Source organism: Trachinotus anak, unplaced genomic scaffold (assembly GCF_046630095.1).
Source record: "Trachinotus anak isolate AG129_WGS33_773 ecotype Australia unplaced genomic scaffold, CSIRO_AGI_Tana_v1 ptg000002l, whole genome shotgun sequence".
Classification (NCBI taxonomy): domain Eukaryota; kingdom Metazoa; phylum Chordata; class Actinopteri; order Carangiformes; family Carangidae; genus Trachinotus; species Trachinotus anak.
Genome location: NW_027273853.1, coordinates 16,670,238 through 16,687,328, shown reverse-complemented (window position 1 = coordinate 16,687,328; position 17,091 = coordinate 16,670,238). Strand labels below are relative to the sequence as shown.

General features: G+C 39.3%; 2 protein-coding genes across 5 annotated transcripts; one reads left to right on the top strand and one right to left on the bottom strand.

Annotated features, from left to right (window-relative positions):
- Positions 1 to 149: 149 nt before the first annotated feature.
- Positions 150 to 12,537, bottom strand: LOC139635247 (NAD-dependent protein deacetylase sirtuin-3). Of its 2 annotated transcripts, XM_071502372.1 has the most exons (10): positions 12,522 to 12,537; positions 11,361 to 11,481; positions 9,685 to 9,898; positions 3,084 to 3,306; positions 2,086 to 2,304; positions 1,745 to 1,977; positions 1,537 to 1,637; positions 1,280 to 1,441; positions 980 to 1,192; positions 150 to 749 (listed from the first exon to the last, which is right to left on the bottom strand). In XM_071502372.1, exons 4-10 carry the CDS (start codon positions 3,296 to 3,298, stop codon positions 549 to 551), a joined length of 1,344 nt encoding a protein of 447 aa, XP_071358473.1. In that variant the 5' UTR covers positions 3,299 to 3,306; positions 9,685 to 9,898; positions 11,361 to 11,481; positions 12,522 to 12,537; the 3' UTR covers positions 150 to 548. The 2 variants fall into 2 exon arrangements, with proteins under 2 accessions (XP_071358473.1, XP_071358482.1); XM_071502381.1 differs by lacking the exon at positions 12,522 to 12,537 and having other exon boundaries at positions 405 to 749; positions 9,685 to 9,813.
- tmem263 (transmembrane protein 263) lies at positions 11,474 to 16,398 on the top strand. Of its 3 annotated transcripts, none has more exons than XM_071502402.1 (3): positions 11,474 to 11,597; positions 13,370 to 13,440; positions 14,859 to 16,398. In XM_071502402.1, exons 2-3 carry the CDS (start codon positions 13,374 to 13,376, stop codon positions 15,155 to 15,157), a joined length of 366 nt encoding a protein of 121 aa, XP_071358503.1. In that variant the 5' UTR covers positions 11,474 to 11,597; positions 13,370 to 13,373; the 3' UTR covers positions 15,158 to 16,398. The 3 variants fall into 3 exon arrangements, with proteins under 3 accessions (XP_071358503.1, XP_071358497.1, XP_071358511.1); XM_071502396.1 differs by having other exon boundaries at positions 11,515 to 11,661; XM_071502410.1 differs by lacking the exon at positions 11,474 to 11,597 and adding an exon at positions 11,805 to 11,944 and having other exon boundaries at positions 14,859 to 15,282.
- Positions 16,399 to 17,091: the final 693 nt, after the last annotated feature.

The following is a 17,091-nucleotide window of genomic DNA, read 5'->3' as shown; positions in this document are numbered from 1 at the left end:
TATTTGTCTTTTTTGGACCCATACACCATAAACACATACACACATTAATTTTTATTATATATATATATATATATATATATATATTTATATATATATTTATATATTTATTTATTAATTAATTAAACCCATATAAAAAGACAAAAAAGAAGCAAATTACACAATACTTTTTATTAAATACAGTTTAAAATACAGTGTTGTACTGATATAAAATATTAAACGTTGCTGTATAAGAATGTATAAGAAAACAAACACAGAAACATTTTAATTTGTTACAGGGTTCAGTCATTTACTAGTGTTCTGGATGGACCCAGCCCCAACTCCATAATAAGTGCTTTAAATATAGTTGCTAAAGTTGATAAACCTTTTGTTTTGTACATATGAACATAGCATGAACATCAAACACTGAGTCCCAGATGAAGAGGTAACATTATTCAAAATAACCTGGTCAGAAATCAAATGTTTGTACAGTTAACTGGAGAACAGTGAACTAAGGAGAGAGGAGAGTGTCTGAAACCTTTCCAGTGTCATCTTTTATGAAACACACAGCATCAGTTGCTCAGGTTGGATGATGCAGAGCTCTTGCTGTCTGTCTCTGAGTCTGTCTCCTCACTGCCACTGCTCGCGGCTCTTTGACCTCCTGGTCTGGACCTGGATGTCTCCATTCTACCAGGAGGCTCTGACGTACTTCTACCCTGGCAAGGCATCTGTCCGCTCACTGATGAAGTGTTGTTTATCAGTGTAGGGATGCCCTGCAGAGAGGGAAATTATTTCTATAGTCAGCAAGTATTTTAAAAGCAGAGCCCAGAGATGGGCAAGTCCCATAAGTATCTGGCACTGGCTTGGGTTTGATCACCAGAGCTTTTTCTGCTCTGTGTTTCCCAAATTCCCTTTTAACAACATCTACCATTTGTGTAATAAATAACCTAAACAGAGACTTACATAGCTTTTTTTAAGACCTAATGCTTAAGATGGAACTCACTTCTGTTTCCTGACTTTTCATCAGCTCTTTGATCTCGTCATTCCAGCCGAGCATTTCAGCAAACCTCCGGACTGTATCCTCCAGGTCACCCAGCTCCATGTGGTCTCCTCTCCGCAGTGGGACCTTCTCAAAGGGACCCACAGCATGTCTGTTCAGGAGTAGACGTGGCACGGTGGAGCGCACTGTGTTCACCAGGCTGGCAAATGGCTCAATCTGGAACAATGAATATTTGTTCAGATATAACTGAGATTAACATTTACCTACTCAAAAAACTAACTAACAAGGACAGATATTAAAAACCTGTAAAGATGTTCCCATAATGATTAGCAGGTCTGCTTTGGGGAAGTCTTTCGTGTGCAGGAAATACGTCTGCGGAAGGTCCTCTCCAAAAAATACAACATCAGGTTTGACTGTAGCAGCACAGAATGTGCATATGGGAACGTTGTCATTCATTATAGCATGCTGTGAAACAAAAGGAGGAACTATTACTCTGACATCAAATGCAGGGAATTACTGTAATATGTTTGACTGGTTTTTGACCACACAGCCAGACATACCTTAGCCTCCTCAGCAGGATATGGAGTGTAGCACAAGTGACAAGAAGCTGTGGCAAAACTACCGTGAGCTTCCACAAGTTTGTCATCTGGGATTCCACATACTGTGAAGAACATTACCCAGTATTATGACAGACATTCAAGAACTGGCAGTATGCATTTGGATTACATTCATGTGCTGTTTTTCAGTTTCCTTTAAGTTGTCACTCACATTTCTCCAGTCCGTCAATGTTCTGCGTGTACATTCGCAGCAGCAGGCCTTTGTGATGAAGCATGCGGATGAAGTAGTGTATGTAGTTGGGTCGGTGGCTGCCAGGATACAGAGCTTTTGCCAGGGAGAAGAAAGGCTGCGGGTTGTTTGAGAAGTAGTCGATGTTGAAGATGGCTTCTGGGTAAGGGATGTTGTACTTCTCCAAGTTAGCATAAAGACCTGTGCCTGGAGTTCTGCAAAAAAAAAAGTGGAAGTATTTCATGTATGAGGCACAAGGAAATTGATGGCAGAGGGAAAGATAAGGATGAGGGTGTAGAGAGAGAAAAGCCAAAGACAACAACCTGAAGTCTGGGATACCGCTGGCTGTGCTGATTCCTGCTCCGGCCACCACCACCACATTCTTACAGCGGCCAAGCTTCACCAGCCGAGCCACAGAGGCTAGACTGCCCCGGGACGATGACTTGGCAGCAGACACAGACAGGCTGCTCTGAGCAGATCTGGACACAGAGGTCTCAGCATCCTGCACAGGGTTACTGCTACATTTGGACATCCTTCCTTTACTACAGAAAAGACACAGGGACATATCTCTCAGACATTTTACTGCTTTTCTTCTTTGAATAACTTGATCCCATATGGAACTACCACCAACATAAAAATATTTTATTTCATAAGAAATTGTCAATGTGCATCCACCACAAGATAGATAGTTTGTGTAGTACAGTTGAGGCACACTCCTCCTCATCATGTATTCTACATCTGAAAAAGAGATTGGTAGAGATGGGCCGAACTGCAGGAAATATTGTAAATCCCTCTTCCTGAGTTACACTGAATAATGGCGTGAAGTGTGACATTGTGTTGTCACAGTGAAGTTGACCTTTGGCCATTTGGATATAAAATGTCATCATCCTATTAGAAATTTGAGTTAAATTATGTCATAATTAGCATACGAATTAATGACTTATGGCCAAAAGCGTGTTTTATGAGGTCACAGTGACCTTGACCTTTGACCAACAAAATCTAATCAGTTCATCCTGGAATCCAAGTGAATGTTTGTGCCAAATCTGAAGAAATCCCCTCAAGATGTTTCTGAGATATCGCATTCATGAGAATAGGAGGGACAGATTGAGCCCCAAAATCATAATGCCTCTGGTCCTGGCTATCACCAGTGCAGAGGCATAAAAAATAGTTTTATTTTAAAATCTCGGTCCACTTCTTAAACTATATTGGATACAAGAAATCTCTGTTTTTTCTTATGTTTGATTGCTGAGAGCTGTAATGTTCCCTCCCCTTTTCCTTTGTAATATTTACACAGTATTAAGTCACCGTTGCGTGTTCTCACCTGGAGGGTAAAATGTCCTGTCCGCTCACACTCATCTGGCTGAGGTCCTGGGCCAGAGCTGAGTCTGCCTGTTTCTTTCGTTGCTTTCCATACAGGCCCAGCCCAGAGTCCTGAGACTCTGATGGGTGCCTGACCTGGGAGCTGGAGCTGCGGGTTATTCTGGTGACTGGAGGTTGGGGGCCTTTTTTATCCCAGCTGGACCTGGACCTGTTCATCCCAGCACCTGTTGACACATCATTCAGCCTTAATGAAACATCAATCAATGTTTATGAGCTTTAATGTTTATTTTCTTCTGTATCAGACTTGAAGACAATATTTTATTATTTTGATTGTAAAAAATTAATTAGCCTTATTGCTTGTTCATTTTCTTGGACATTTTCTTTTCAATTCACTTTCTTTTTGTTTCGATTTTTTAATACACTAATTAGATACTGACTTGTTTTCAGTGATTTGCCTTTTAATTTGCTTTCCCTCCATCTTCTGTGTCCCATATTTAAAAAGCTGTTACACTGAGATCAACGTAGTATCCTTTTCTGCTAACTCCCTTTGCAAAGAGAGAAACTGAAATGTTTTAAAACTGTCAACTATTGAACAAAAGGTAACGACTGCAATATATTTACTCCCCCCCACCACTACCACCATCAACCCAGCAGCTATGCTAATACAGTCCACAGCTGTGGCAGCTTTACTGTTCAGGGAAAGCGGAGGGTCAAGCTGTGGGGTGTGGGGGGGGTGGGAGTTAAAAAGAGGGGTGGCAGAGGTGAAAGACGACCGTAGATTGACTGTGTGTCAACAAACCCAGCTGGGAGAGAAAAGAGGATGCCCCCTAACGGCCCCCTCAAACTGAGGAAAAGAGGACAGGGGGGTGCAGAGATAAATGATATGGAGGCGGGATTCAATAAAGAGGGAAAAGAGGAGTAGAAGAAGTGGGGCGGGGGGGAGGGGGGCTTTTTTTCCAAAGCTATTCTTGGCCTTCAAACAACTTCTATGAGGAATGAGTGTGAATGATCAGGCCGAGGCAGTGAACAAGGAAACAAAAGAGCTACAACCCATAAAACACGACTGCTTTAGAGGGCAGCAGGGAGATAAGACGAGCTTTCTCCAGCAGCACCTTATCGCCCTCCGGAGGGGGGACAGGAGAGGAGGAGAGGGGTCACTGAAGGTTTTTCAGAGCTGCAGCATGGCCAGAAAATAACAGCTTTTGGCACATGAAATATGGGACAGTGTTGTCTCAAGGCTTTCCTTTAATTGCTACAATAATATTCTAAGAAAATTAGAAATTAACAAGCTTAAAACTGATGTAAATGTTGGCTTTAAAAAGCTTAATTTGCAGAAAACCCTTTGAACCATCTTAAAAATGTCACGCTCCCCAATCTTCTTTCATTTTAGCTCCTTAAAAAGGCTGAAGCCCCCACATTACTGTTTTTTGCTCCTGCACATCCTAAAGAACTATTAAAAACAGTAGGAGGGTGAGGGTCTCGGCTTTTGTCTGGGCTCCTCTCAAAAAGACACTGCTGAGTGCATGCAATAAATCACCAGCCCAGTTATTAAGGTCCCACACAGATGGTGCGGTGCAGCAGCAGACCCAATACATCAACATGATCAGACCCCTCTCTAACAGTCCAGTCGTGCCTGGAAAAGCACACACATTGGCTGTATTCCTCCCTGGATATTATGAAATTACTAAATTAAACTTGGCTCAGTGGAAAAATGTTAGAGGAGTGAGAAACTGGGACCTCACCTACAGAAAACAAAAATTTAGTGTGGTTGGGAGACACTTCAGCAACAACTTAAAAAGTTAAGATGGTGCAAGTGCAGGTGCACAATTTATTTTTTTTTTTCTTAATATAAGATCAAACTACTTTTCAGTATTTTAAATGTCAACTTTTTATCTGATAAAGGCCTAATTGTGGCACAAATGCTGTTATTATTCTTTAATGACAAATAAATCCCTGTATAAATGACAAAAGGCTTAAAAAGGATTTGAGAGCCCCCCCTTGCTCAGCCTTTCACACCACTTGTTCTCGCAGCTCTCCCTAGTCGAAAAGCTGAGCCCAGTGTGTCCCATTGCCGGACCACCAGGAGAGTAGCTGCTCATATGAGGGTTACAGTTATCTAATTAGGAGACACTGGACACACCTCAGTGCTCATACAAAAAAAAAAAACAAACAAAAAAAAAACCTGAAACAAAACAAAAAAAAGTAATCCTTTTACAACTTCAGAGGCCGGGACCAGAAGTCAAACACCAGCAAAGAGCAGCTGGTAAGAAGTTTGCATGAAATCAACAAAAATGTGTTTGGCAGAGCAATAACAAAGGTTTAACATTTACTACTCTGAGAAAACAGACGTTCTTGTCTGAAATCAGTGTGAGGTTAGGAGATCACAAAAACTTCGTAAACTACACTTCCCATGCAGATAAGAGTATTAATTCACTCTCCCTCTGCTTAATCTGTTTTAATTTTAGGCTGATTGTCAAATTGAGGGTCTGTCAGCAAACAAATACAGTGGATTATGTGTTTTCACAAATTATATAAAAAAGAAGATTTGTTTGAATTTTGAAGACCATCATGAGCAGATATGTTCAATGTTTATTTATTTTTGTTTATTGTGTATTGTGTTTGTGTTTAATTAGACTTCATCTCACCCAACCAGAAATACTTCACTCTAACAACATGTATTTTGGTTGCCGCTGTCACTGGCCTTACAGTTTGAGGCACTGTCTTTTAGCTAAAGCAAGCACATTCAAATTCGGCTTTTCTAGGTTTCTGAGCATTTTCCCCATTTTTAAAGATGGTTTTGTGACTATCTAGTAAAGAAGGGACAGAAATGAGAAGACTGACAATAAATGCTCCTGGAAAAAAAAAATCTGAAGTTAATATAATACTAAAAATCATTATACAAATGAACCATAACTATGCAGGAGCAGCAGCCGCAACAGCAACAACAACACACAAACCCTCCATCCCCCATTTTCAATCAGTTATTTAAATACCCTGCACAGCCACATGGATGTTTCCAATGACTCTGATTAGACCTCTGGTGGTTAGTCCAAACGTAGGGTGACGCTACATTTTGCTGGGAATTACACCAAATTCTATCTGCTAACAACAATAAACCACCAGACACTTTGGCATGTTACAAGAGCAAAAGCACAAGTGCCTTTGATAAAAATGGCTGCATTCCACTTGGAGGTGTGTGCTGGGTCACTACAATAACTGGCTGGGATTCTTAAAGGTCCCACATTGTATAAAGTGAGATTTCATCTCTATTTTGATTATAAAGCAGGTCCAGGTTCTATTTTAATACTGTGAAAAATATCAAAGCCCTCAGCTCACAGAAAAATGCACAAAGCACCTTTTTTAAAAACTGAGCCCTAAAATGACCCATCAGGACTTCTGTAACTTTGTGATGTCACAACAAACCAGTCACTGCTCTCAGCCATGCCCCAAGCCTTGCCCTATCTGGACCCACCAACCTTAAAGGATTTTGTTTCTTTGGAGTCCTTACTTGAAATCTGTTATATTTTTTATTCGATTACTCAGAAAACAGCCAGCCAACCAAAAGAGAGGCTCAGAGTCTCTTTTCTGATTGGCTCACCAACCTGTTGTTGCTTCAGAGAGAAGCCTGAGAGTGGACATGTAAAACTACACTGAGATGGTTTTCGGTACTTAAAGCCACAAATATATTTTCTTATGGATATAAAAACTTAAAAGTGTACCTTTAACAGAACTGAGCCATTGTTAATGTCACCAATGCACCTGTTCTATGAGTCAAAATGTCTGCTGTGACGATTTACATTTATCAAATATAGTTTACATCTAAACATGCTACAGCAGTGAAAACATTGTGTTGAAGCATTAGGTCAAAACAATAAAGGCCTGAGGTAGAGTTAGCTAAAGTATAGGCCCTTCTGTAACCTTTTTTCCAGCGCAGTTTGATTTGCAGGCTTGACAAAAATAACTTGAAAATTTTCTTTTAAATTAGGGCTGCAACAAACATTATTTTCCTTTTTTCTCCAAATTAACTGTCAATTTTTATTGAATTTAAACAATGAGTCTATAAAATGTCAGAAGGCAGTGAAAAAAACCCATCACAATTTCCCGAAGCCCAAGGTGATGTCTTCAAATTCCTTGTTTTATCTGACCGACTGTTCAAAACCCAGTGATATTCAGTTTACTATAAAATAAAAACAGAGAAAAAAGTAATAAATACTCATGTTTGAGAAGTTGGAACCAGAAAATAGCATTTTTTTGCTTTGATAAATAACATCAATGAATAATCAAAATTGTTATTGCTATCATCAGAATGTATCAACAGGTCAACTTATAAGGAATTAAAATAAACTCTCTGGCAAACAATTCTAAGTTGTTTTTTTTTTTAATAAAGATTATTTGTCTGGGGTCATGTACAAATTATCCTTAAAGAAAAAAAGATTCTCATTCACCGTCAACAACAACATTATGGTGTTACGTTTAATGAGAGGCTTTTCCCCTGCAACCCCACCATTTAACCCTCCACTTACAGCAGAATTGAGGACAGCCTACTTTGATCTTTACGCCCCACCCCCCCCTCACCAAAAAAAAAAAAATGCAGGGACGGCACCAGGCAGCCCAGTCACCATGGAAACCTCTTCACTACTTAGTTGGAGAGGCAACAGCTCTATGTTCTCCTTCCCCACCTGCTCACTAATGACATATCACTCTGTGTAGCATCTTTGTTGGACTCCCAATTGACACAAAGCAGCGAGTCCTAATTTGTGTTAGTGTATTGTTTGCTCACACAGAGGGGAAGGTGGGTGGTGGAGAGCTAATTTTGCCCAGTGGGTCGATGACTAACTAATGACTCTTGTCCTGTTATTCCTCTGAGAAAGTACCAACCCTAAATTAAACACCAATCAACCAATAATGGGGTGTGATGTTATTTTGCACATACATGTGGATTCTTTTCGAGAGAACAAGATCCATAAAGAAACACTGTTTTTTTTACATCACATTGACTGAAATACAGGTCCACTCTCACTTGGCACCAGAACGAGAGAATATTTGGAATTTTTAGCTTGGATAAATGACTTGAACGACTGATTATCAAAATAGTTTCTTGTAGTTGTTTTTTTGTTGTTGATTGTTTAACAGTTTAGGTTTGTAGCTCAGATAAAAAGGACAGTAACCTAGCCAGTTAGCAAAGGCACGTTGCTGAGGACACTGCATCAAACAGTTTGTGAAACTATGTATTTAACCAGGTTTAGAAAAGACAAGAATCTCTTTTCGGATGCACACAACTTTTCCCATTTCTGTACAATGCTGAATGAATCAGGTTTTGCAGAACAGTTGCTGGCAGTGAGGCTACACTGTCACCTGCTGGAGTTTACATGGTATTACATATGAAAGCCAGCCCACTTTGCAAACCATTCAGTGCCACATACACTGTGTTTACTGTGAGCAACTTCCATAGGAGGCTCCACTGGTTCACAAACAGCCACAAATTAGGTTTAAGTGTCTGAGTGAAAACAAACAACCCTGTTTAATCAGCAAACTGTCAATATGCAGCCAGTACTCTTGGGGACACCAGGACAGCAAGAGCATATGGTCAAAGCACAAAATGGTGACGTTTTCAGTTACACAATGGTTAACAGATTATGCCTCCTGTTGCAGAATGTGATCTGATTAATGAATTGGTTGGTAAAAGCTAATCATAGTTTTGAAATTACTAATAATTTTAGTTTGCTCTGTTGCATGCATATCATTATAAAATGAATAACAAAGCAAGTATGACATGTATTACATACAAGTGTTACTGGATCCAGTTATATTTAAGATATAAAAATACGCTTCATAGAAGAATAGTTGGTGTCTGTTATAGTATTTCAACAAAAGAGGTTGGTTACCTTGTCAAGAACTCTTAAAACTGCATGTAGGGACAACTACGTACCTCCTCACTGAAACAATCCCAAATCTATGGATATGCAGATACATTTTATTTCAAAAGTTTAACTGCTAGACACAGGATGTCTCCTACTTCACTGAAAAGCTCACTGTCATTGTGTGTGACACAAAATCCTGCTGGTACACAGATGTCCTGAACTTAGATTTAAACGCAGAGAAGCAGATGAATGTGAAAACAGCCTCGTAGTGTCTACACATACATCACTCTGCACAGTGAAGCTCAAATATGCAAGCGAGATGACAATAAGCAGACTGTGGGCTTTAAACTTAATGGGATAGCCTACATAACAGCTTTGGTTAGAGAGAAACAGGCTTCTTTTCTCAGACCAAGCAGAATCCATTAAGTAAACAGTGGTACACTTTAAGGGGCTCAAAAGTGATGTTTAACTTCCTGGGGATAGTCTGAAAAAGTAGGTTTTTATTTCACTCAACAGCACAGGGACATTACATTCCCAGCTGCTCTCAATCACACTAATGTGGTTGTGAACATTGAGTGAAACTTCCTTTAAACATGTATGTGGGCTAACGTAGCTCCACTCTGCAGGAAATCACTGACACTGTCAATATAAGGTGGAAGTCCACATCCCCAAACCTCTGCTCATCCTAATAATGCAATGAACTTTACAAGAAAGGACATCAACGTCAGTGTTAAGAGCTACCTGTCTCTGCAGCCGCCGGAGCTTCTTGGTGATGAAAGGACGACGACAGAAAAGACTCTGCTGGGCCACTCCGGGATGTTTCGCATCCGAAAGGAAACTCGCCGAGCCTGTGACGCTGAACTCCTGAGCCTGCAGTCAGGTCAACAACATCTGCTTCATGTGTGACAAAGCTGTTTCCTTCTGCTGAAACACACGCACTTTAGCTGCGCGAAACCTGCAGTTTAAGGTTTAGAGAACAGAGCTGTCACTCTGCTGCTGTTTCCGGGTACTAAATAATTCATTACGAATATGGGCGGGAAACTGGGATGGAGTCACATGGTTGTGTGTGTTTCCGCTTCCCAGCCTCTTATTCAAGTTAAAATGGGAGGTGTGAAGTGGAGCTGTGGATGTCAACAAAACACACTCAGCTGCCAAAACTGATGCAACAGTCCCGCAGTGAATTCTCCTTCATGAAGATTGTAATGTTCAGTTTTTGTTGAAACTGTTTTGTAATGTTTTACATGCACAGAAAATAGACATTTTCTTTTGATAATAGTTACATATAGTTAGGTGTAAACAGCCATGTTGGGGTAAAGAGGCCTGCATAAACATTTTCTGTTACATTTGAGTTATAGACGTCTATTTACTTAACGGCATGATCCAAATAAATAAATAGATAAAATAAATAGCAACACGAAGGTTTTTAATTAATTCTCAATTATCTTTCTATCTTTATGTATGTTAATTGTGTTTTACTTGGCAGACAGTGTTTTAACATAATATTTTAGTGTCTGTTTTAAGAAAGGCAAAAGTTTTCACTTCAAGTGATGATGACAGGTCAATTATTAAACTCAGAAACAGAGATTGTCCCATAAAGGTAGCAGGCATCCAGGTCAAAGACTCTCTTAAAGCTAGTGGACTCCAGCCATCCAAAAGACTTCGTCAGTTCAGGCCAGAACCAGAACATACAAAGGTCAAACAGTAAAAGGCCAGATCCCTTCAGTGCAGAAACATATCAGATCCTTTATAGAAATAAACCAAATAACATATTAGTTGAATTATTTAAAATGATGTGTGATGTGTGAAACTGGCACAGACACTACCTGATGTGTTATGTCAGAGGTCTGTTTTATTACCACCAGGTTACACTACTGCAGGCAACACTTAAAAAAATACTTTGGGCCAAACAACACCTAACATCTAGACTGTAGATATGTAGAAAAAGTACATTCACTATACAATGTCCTTCACAAATGTTCAAATAATCACATTACCTCAAACTAGCTGACATACAATAAATAAACAGGCCCAAGATCCTTGAGGTTCTGAGACCCCAAAGCTGCTTTGCCTGGTTGTTAATCCAGCATACATATACATGTCAATTACATTTGAAAAGTAGTTGTTTTATTCTACTTTCTTTTGAAGAGACGATCTTTGAGTTCGGGTCTAAAAAGAGGACGTACGTCACTTCCGCTTTGAGGGAGGGAGGGGGGGGGGGGGTCGCCTTGTGGTATTTGAAGCTGTGTCCTCTCCCGCCAAAGTTATAGCCCAAGACCCCACACAAAATAAACCTTAATCACAGACTTATTCACAGAATTTAAAAATAAAATCTCCCGTGATGTGGCATGCACAGGAGTCAGAGAGTGAACCACAAATACTGCACAGCTCCAGCGGCTGCGATCGCAGACAATACTCACTTGTGTCGGCATGAAGTGTGTTTTTAGGAAAGGCGGCCAGCAGCTGGTGCTCCAGTCTGTGCACAGTGTGTACCTCTGTGTGCTTTTCTGGGTGGAGACTGTGGTCCTCCTCCTCCTCCTCCTCCTCCTCCTCCAAAAAAAACAATCGGAGAACAGATAACACAAAGTCAGCTTCTCCACCAGCAGCAGTAGACGATTTATCACAGGCCTCCGAAACCTGAAATCAGCTCTGCTCAGGTAGTTTTATGTGCCACACAACCCGAGTATAGACTGGACTAGTTTGTTAACGTTACACATCAAGGTGAGTGGCGAACTGGTTGTTGTTGTTGTTGTGCAGTTTGTGTAATGAGAGTCAGCCATGAGAACTTCTGCAGAAGAAAAACTGAGCCACATTATCTTGCAAACACTCCTTCGACCAGGACGGACAGGGCGATGAAACACCCAGAAATGTGGACGCGTTTGCGGCGAAAAGACAGTTGAAGTGTCGGGGGGTGACGTGTCTGTTTTGATGTCTCAGCCTGAAGAGTCAGTCCTCAGATAATCTGCTCATGGCGCTGACTTTGACAACAACACGACCTCAAAAAGTGAGACTTGATCATCATAAGTCCAGACGCTTTGTTTTAGAGAGTTGAAATTAAACAGGAGCTCGACAACCACAGCATCCGCGACTGTCGGGGTATAGTTACCTGTAAGTTAACGTTAGCCTAAATTAACGCAAAGTTAACGATAGCCTAAATTAACGCAAAGTTAACGATAGCCTAAATTAGATTTACGCAAAGTTAACGGTAGCCTAAATTAACGCAAAGTTAACGTTAGCCTAAATTAACGCAAAGTTAACGTTAGCCTAAATTAACGCAAAGTTAACGATAACCTAAATTAGATTTACGCAAAGTTAACGATAGCCTAAATTAACGCAAAGTTAACGTTAGCCTAAATTGGATTTACGCAAAGTTAACGATAGCCTAAGTAAGATTTACGCAAAGTTAACGATAGACTAACTTAGATTTACGCAAAGTTAACCTTATCCTAAATTAGATTTACGCAAAGTTAACGTTATCTAAAGTTAACGTAAGATTAATTTAAGCGCAGTGAACTGAACATGCTGTACGTTAGCTGCTTAGCTCAGGTATTAGCCCTTTAGCCAACTAACTCATTACTTACATGAGTATGTTTACTTTGAAACCCTGGCTTCCCGGGGTGTGTAATGTGTACCCATTAGATAACTGGCCGCAGATGCCAAACGCTTCCTGTGAAGCGATAATACTTTTCACTGTTGGTCTTTAACTTAACGGCGCTTTCGACTGAGCTGATTTATAAACATGCAACTTTTTAAACTCAACTCTTAGACCAAATTAAAAAGCTTAGTTCTGTGGGTAACAGCTTTGTGGGATTATTTCTGTTTTGTGAATATGGCGTTAATTGTTCAAAAATACAGTGCAGAAGCTGTTAATGCTGCATAAAACTTGTTGCTTTCAGGGCATAAGTTGTTTTAAATTTAGAAAATCTATCCCTGCTATTTGTTTTTTTAACCTCTTGTACAGCCGCGTAAGAGACTCTGAACAGGTCTGCCTTGTTTTGGGACCAGCAGCAACACCCAAAGCAAGCTCCTCTCATTTTCTGAACACATTGTGTGCCTGTTACAGTCCCATTCCTAACATTTACACAGTTCAGATCTTTTGTCACACTTAAAACCCCTGGTCTATCAGGAATGAAGACCTCTAACAGCATATACACTATACAAACCTGTCACAATCACAGTGCATTTGAAAGTTAAAGCTGGTCATAGATGCACCAGGTAGAATGAGGTGCGACTATGAACCGTGTGTAACAACAAACAGAGGCACAGATCTTTTGCAGGGTTAACACCATGACACATTTTGTAAGGATGCCAGGAAGTGTTTTGGGTAGCAGCGTCATTATAGCATGTAATTTTTCAGTTTTTACAGCATATGTGTTTATAACGTGTCACAGTCTTTCTTGGTAATTGTGTTTTTCATTTACTTGCCCAGAGAGATGAGTCAGGCAGAGCAGGTGCCTGAGGACATGCCTGCATACCTAGAAGATGAGCCAGTAGCTACAGGTAAGTTAAGTTTAGTTGTAAGGGTCTGTTGATGATGAGAATTTTCTCTTTAATCACCTCAGGCTGGGCCAAAGTTATACATCCTGTCATAGCACAGTGTTCAGTCAGTAACCTAAATCTAGCTCAAGTTATGTTACAACATGACTTACTGATTTTTGCATTGTGATTAGCTGTTTTTGAAAGAATCAGCTACAAAGACTGATAAACCTGATACGTCTAGACCTGCACAGCAGAGCAAGGGCCTTTCATCATCTTTTTTAACCAGAACCATTCTGATCTCTGTCAAATTTGTACTTTACAGATTTTGGTTGTCTAACTTTTGAATGATGGCACAAGTATAAATACGTTTAAAAGACGTTTAAAAGCACTTTTTTTGTTGGTTATAAAACTCAACAGAACTAAAAGTGCCTCCTATAGATGTGCAAAACCTGATCCCATGTTTTTGGAAGATATTTTTTACTTGAATGCTTCCCTCTTCAGTTACCTCTTGTAGATATAGTGTATTGTAATAATTGTGAGAGCATCTAAACTACATTAAGACAAATGAGAAGAAACTGTGTCGTTTGAAAATAGATATTTTGTATTTTACTTATTGTTAGCAAATCCCATGCAAAATACAAAAACAACAATAAGCTGAATGAAGTAACAAGTGGCATCGTCTGTGGAGCAATGACTGATAAAGCTGATTTCTCTGTCCCGTAGACCTCCACTGTAGTTTAAAAAGAAAACCTAGATGATCCACATTGTTGCACTGGGTGACATGTTCCTTCATGAACACAGCCACTGTAGTTTATTTTGTGCACCATCCTCCTGCTGTAAATACTCACTATCACCCCAGATGTGTGTCAATCAGCAGCTGTAAATAGACCCCAACAAATGAAGACACAGACAGGGTGAAGTTATCAGAAACTACTGAGACACAAACTGTTGGATGTCAGTCATTTTTAGACAGTAACAAAAACATAGACTAATACTAGACTTATCCTTAAAGCAAGAGATGACAGGAAGTCCAGGATGTTGTGATTACATGGTCAGTGTCTTAAACCCCCAGGCCACCAGGAGGCTCTATTAAGTCAGAAATGAGTTCTGTGATGTTCTGTGATCTTGTGATTTTTTTTTTTACAGTTCTCTTATATTTCATTGGCTAAATGATTAATCAGTCAACCAAAAAATAAATTTAGAGCATAATTGATAATTAAAATTTGTTGCAGCCCAAGTGTCGTGGACAAGATTAACTCATTTCAAAATCAAATGCATCATGATAACATCATTATCATGTTTTGGCATATTGTGTAGTATTCTTGTGTTAGGTGTCGTACCTTTGCCATAAAACAATCTGAGAAGGCCATTGAGGAATATGAGCCACATAGCAGTAGCGTATTAAATCTTAAAGTTATGCTTTTGTTGTTTTAAATCAGACAACAACAAGGACCACCCGCAGACACAGCCAGGCATGTTTGGCAGGTTGGCGGGGGGCTTGTACGGTGCCACCAAGGGAGCTCTTGGAGCTACGGTGGGCGGTGTGACCTGGATAGGAGGAAAGGGTCTGGACCTCACCAAGACCGCCGTCTGCTCTGTCGCTGCTGTGCCTGCCATGGGAGTGGGGCTGGTTAAAGGAGGAGTGTGTGCCGTAGCGGGAGGAGTGACTTCTGTTGGCTCTGCAGTGGTCAGCAAAGTTCCCATAGGAGGAGGCAAAAAGAAGGACAAGTCTGACTGACGGGGAAAGGAGGAGAGTGAATGAGCTCACACTGTGTTTGCCTGTTTTAGGATTGAGGAACAGGAAAAGATCAAGGACTCAAAGGTTCAGTGTACACATTTTGGTGAGGGGTCTGTGCTTCATTTATTTTTTATATTTTAGTTAGTTTGTTTATGTTATTGTAGGTAAACACATTTTTATACAACTATGTGGCATGGACCTGCAAATTAAGAACTAATAAAGACTCTCCGACTGTTGTTAAAGGAAAACCAAACTATTATCACCTCAGCCTCAAATTGTTAAAAATGTTCATGTTTGATAATAAGCTACAACACTGTTTTCCCGGCAAACTGTTTCACTTGTCACATTAGTTAACTTTAGTGTATGAAGAGAACAGTATAAATGTGCTTAAATTTCACTTGCAAGACAATCAGTGATTAATGATGATTCTTGGGGATTGGAAATATTTCACTGTCAACTGACAAACACTTAAAGTTAATCATCTTTGATCACAATGAACAAACAGGTCTGATCAAAGATGTGATTTGAAAAGAACAATCCAGTTTCATGTCTAAATCACCTGCTGGCTGTGGACTGTGGATATTTCACTGAGGAATTATTGTGACTGTTTAAGTTTTCCTCTGACTTTATGTTGCCCTCTGGCTTTTATTTTGTCAGCTCAGGGTAACTCGTACTTCTGATACAGAATCCAATTCATTAAATAAATATGGTGATACAATGTAAACTTTGATAGCAATGAACTTTATTTGCTGTAACAGTGATTCACTGTTACTGTACTGGATGAGTGTAAGTTTGTTGAATCACATTTTACACCATTACACGTCTTTTGACTAACTATATGTTTTGATAGTTACTGTGACAGTATGTTAACATATCTCCATGGGAGAAATAAAACTGCCACAGAAGCTTGATAATGGCATAAACCTCTGCTACTGTGCCAAAGTTTAGATCTCAACCATAACATGCTCCTCCATATTGCTCAGAGTCACTGTGTTTACTGTTGTGGCAATCTGATGGCTGGATTTCTGGACAATACAGTCTGAGTTTCAACTGTCAGCTACATTTTAGGCTGACAAACCTGCAAAAGTACATTTAATAAAAATGAAAAAATTATATAAAAAACCTTTTTGTAAATGTACCTGTAAATGAAAACTGTCATGAATGATGCAGAACTAAGGTTTTAAAGATTTTGTTTATCAGTGTTTTATCAACTTGTCCAAATAAAATATATGCTCAATGTACTGTATTGTGTTATGTCAGTTACAAAAGGAGTCTTACAAAAACACCTCACATAAAACTACAAACTTTTATTTCTCTTGAATAACCCTAACATTAAAAATTTCAGTTAAATAGTTAAGTCCAAATTATCTTCTTTTTTTAATCACATTTTTTACCAGAACCTGATCTGCACCTTAAAAGCTCTATCTGTAAGCTTGTGAATGTGTTTATATTTTGTAGAATCACTTTTATTGTTTAAAGCAGCTTTAGCCTCTGTTTTCTATTGCAGCTGGAGAGTGTTGAAGTAATACTGAAAAAAAAATATATATATAATATATATATTTATATAAATATATATTCTACACCCAATACTAAAGTGACATTCCAGTTAAACTCTTTTCAGTACTGTTTGTATCTTGGTTGTAGAAAAACTCCATCATAGATCTTTCGTCACATTTCATCACAACTTTTTTCAACTCTCTAACCTGAGTAATCTACAGTATCCTTAAATATAAACTCTTAATTTCTACTTTATAAAATAATTTACCTAGATTTTTCCAAAAAACAAAAAGATCAGTAGCCTTTGAATAACATCAATAGAGGAAGAATTTAAATTTTTCCATTTTTGACATGAAAATAAGGATGTGCACAGTTGATAACATCTTTGTTGTGCTGTAGTCAGCACACTATTTGAAAAAGTGAAGTGCAATCTTTTT

Coding starts and splice junctions, on each gene's coding strand:
- LOC139635247 (XM_071502372.1), bottom strand. CDS start 3,298: ATGAACAGGTCCAGGTCCAGCTGGGATAAAAAAGGCCCCCAACCTCCA. Junction 1,978..2,085: donor AGCGGTATCCCAGACTTCAG/GTTGTTGTCTTT, acceptor TTTTTTTTGCAG/AACTCCAGGCACAGGTCTTT. Junction 1,193..1,279: donor TTATGGGAACATCTTTACAG/GTTTTTAATATC, acceptor TCATTGTTCCAG/ATTGAGCCATTTGCCAGCCT.
- tmem263 (XM_071502402.1), top strand. CDS start 13,374: ATGAGTCAGGCAGAGCAGGTGCCTGAGGACATGCCTGCATACCTAGAA. Junction 13,441..14,858: donor AGATGAGCCAGTAGCTACAG/GTAAGTTAAGTT, acceptor GTTTTAAATCAG/ACAACAACAAGGACCACCCG.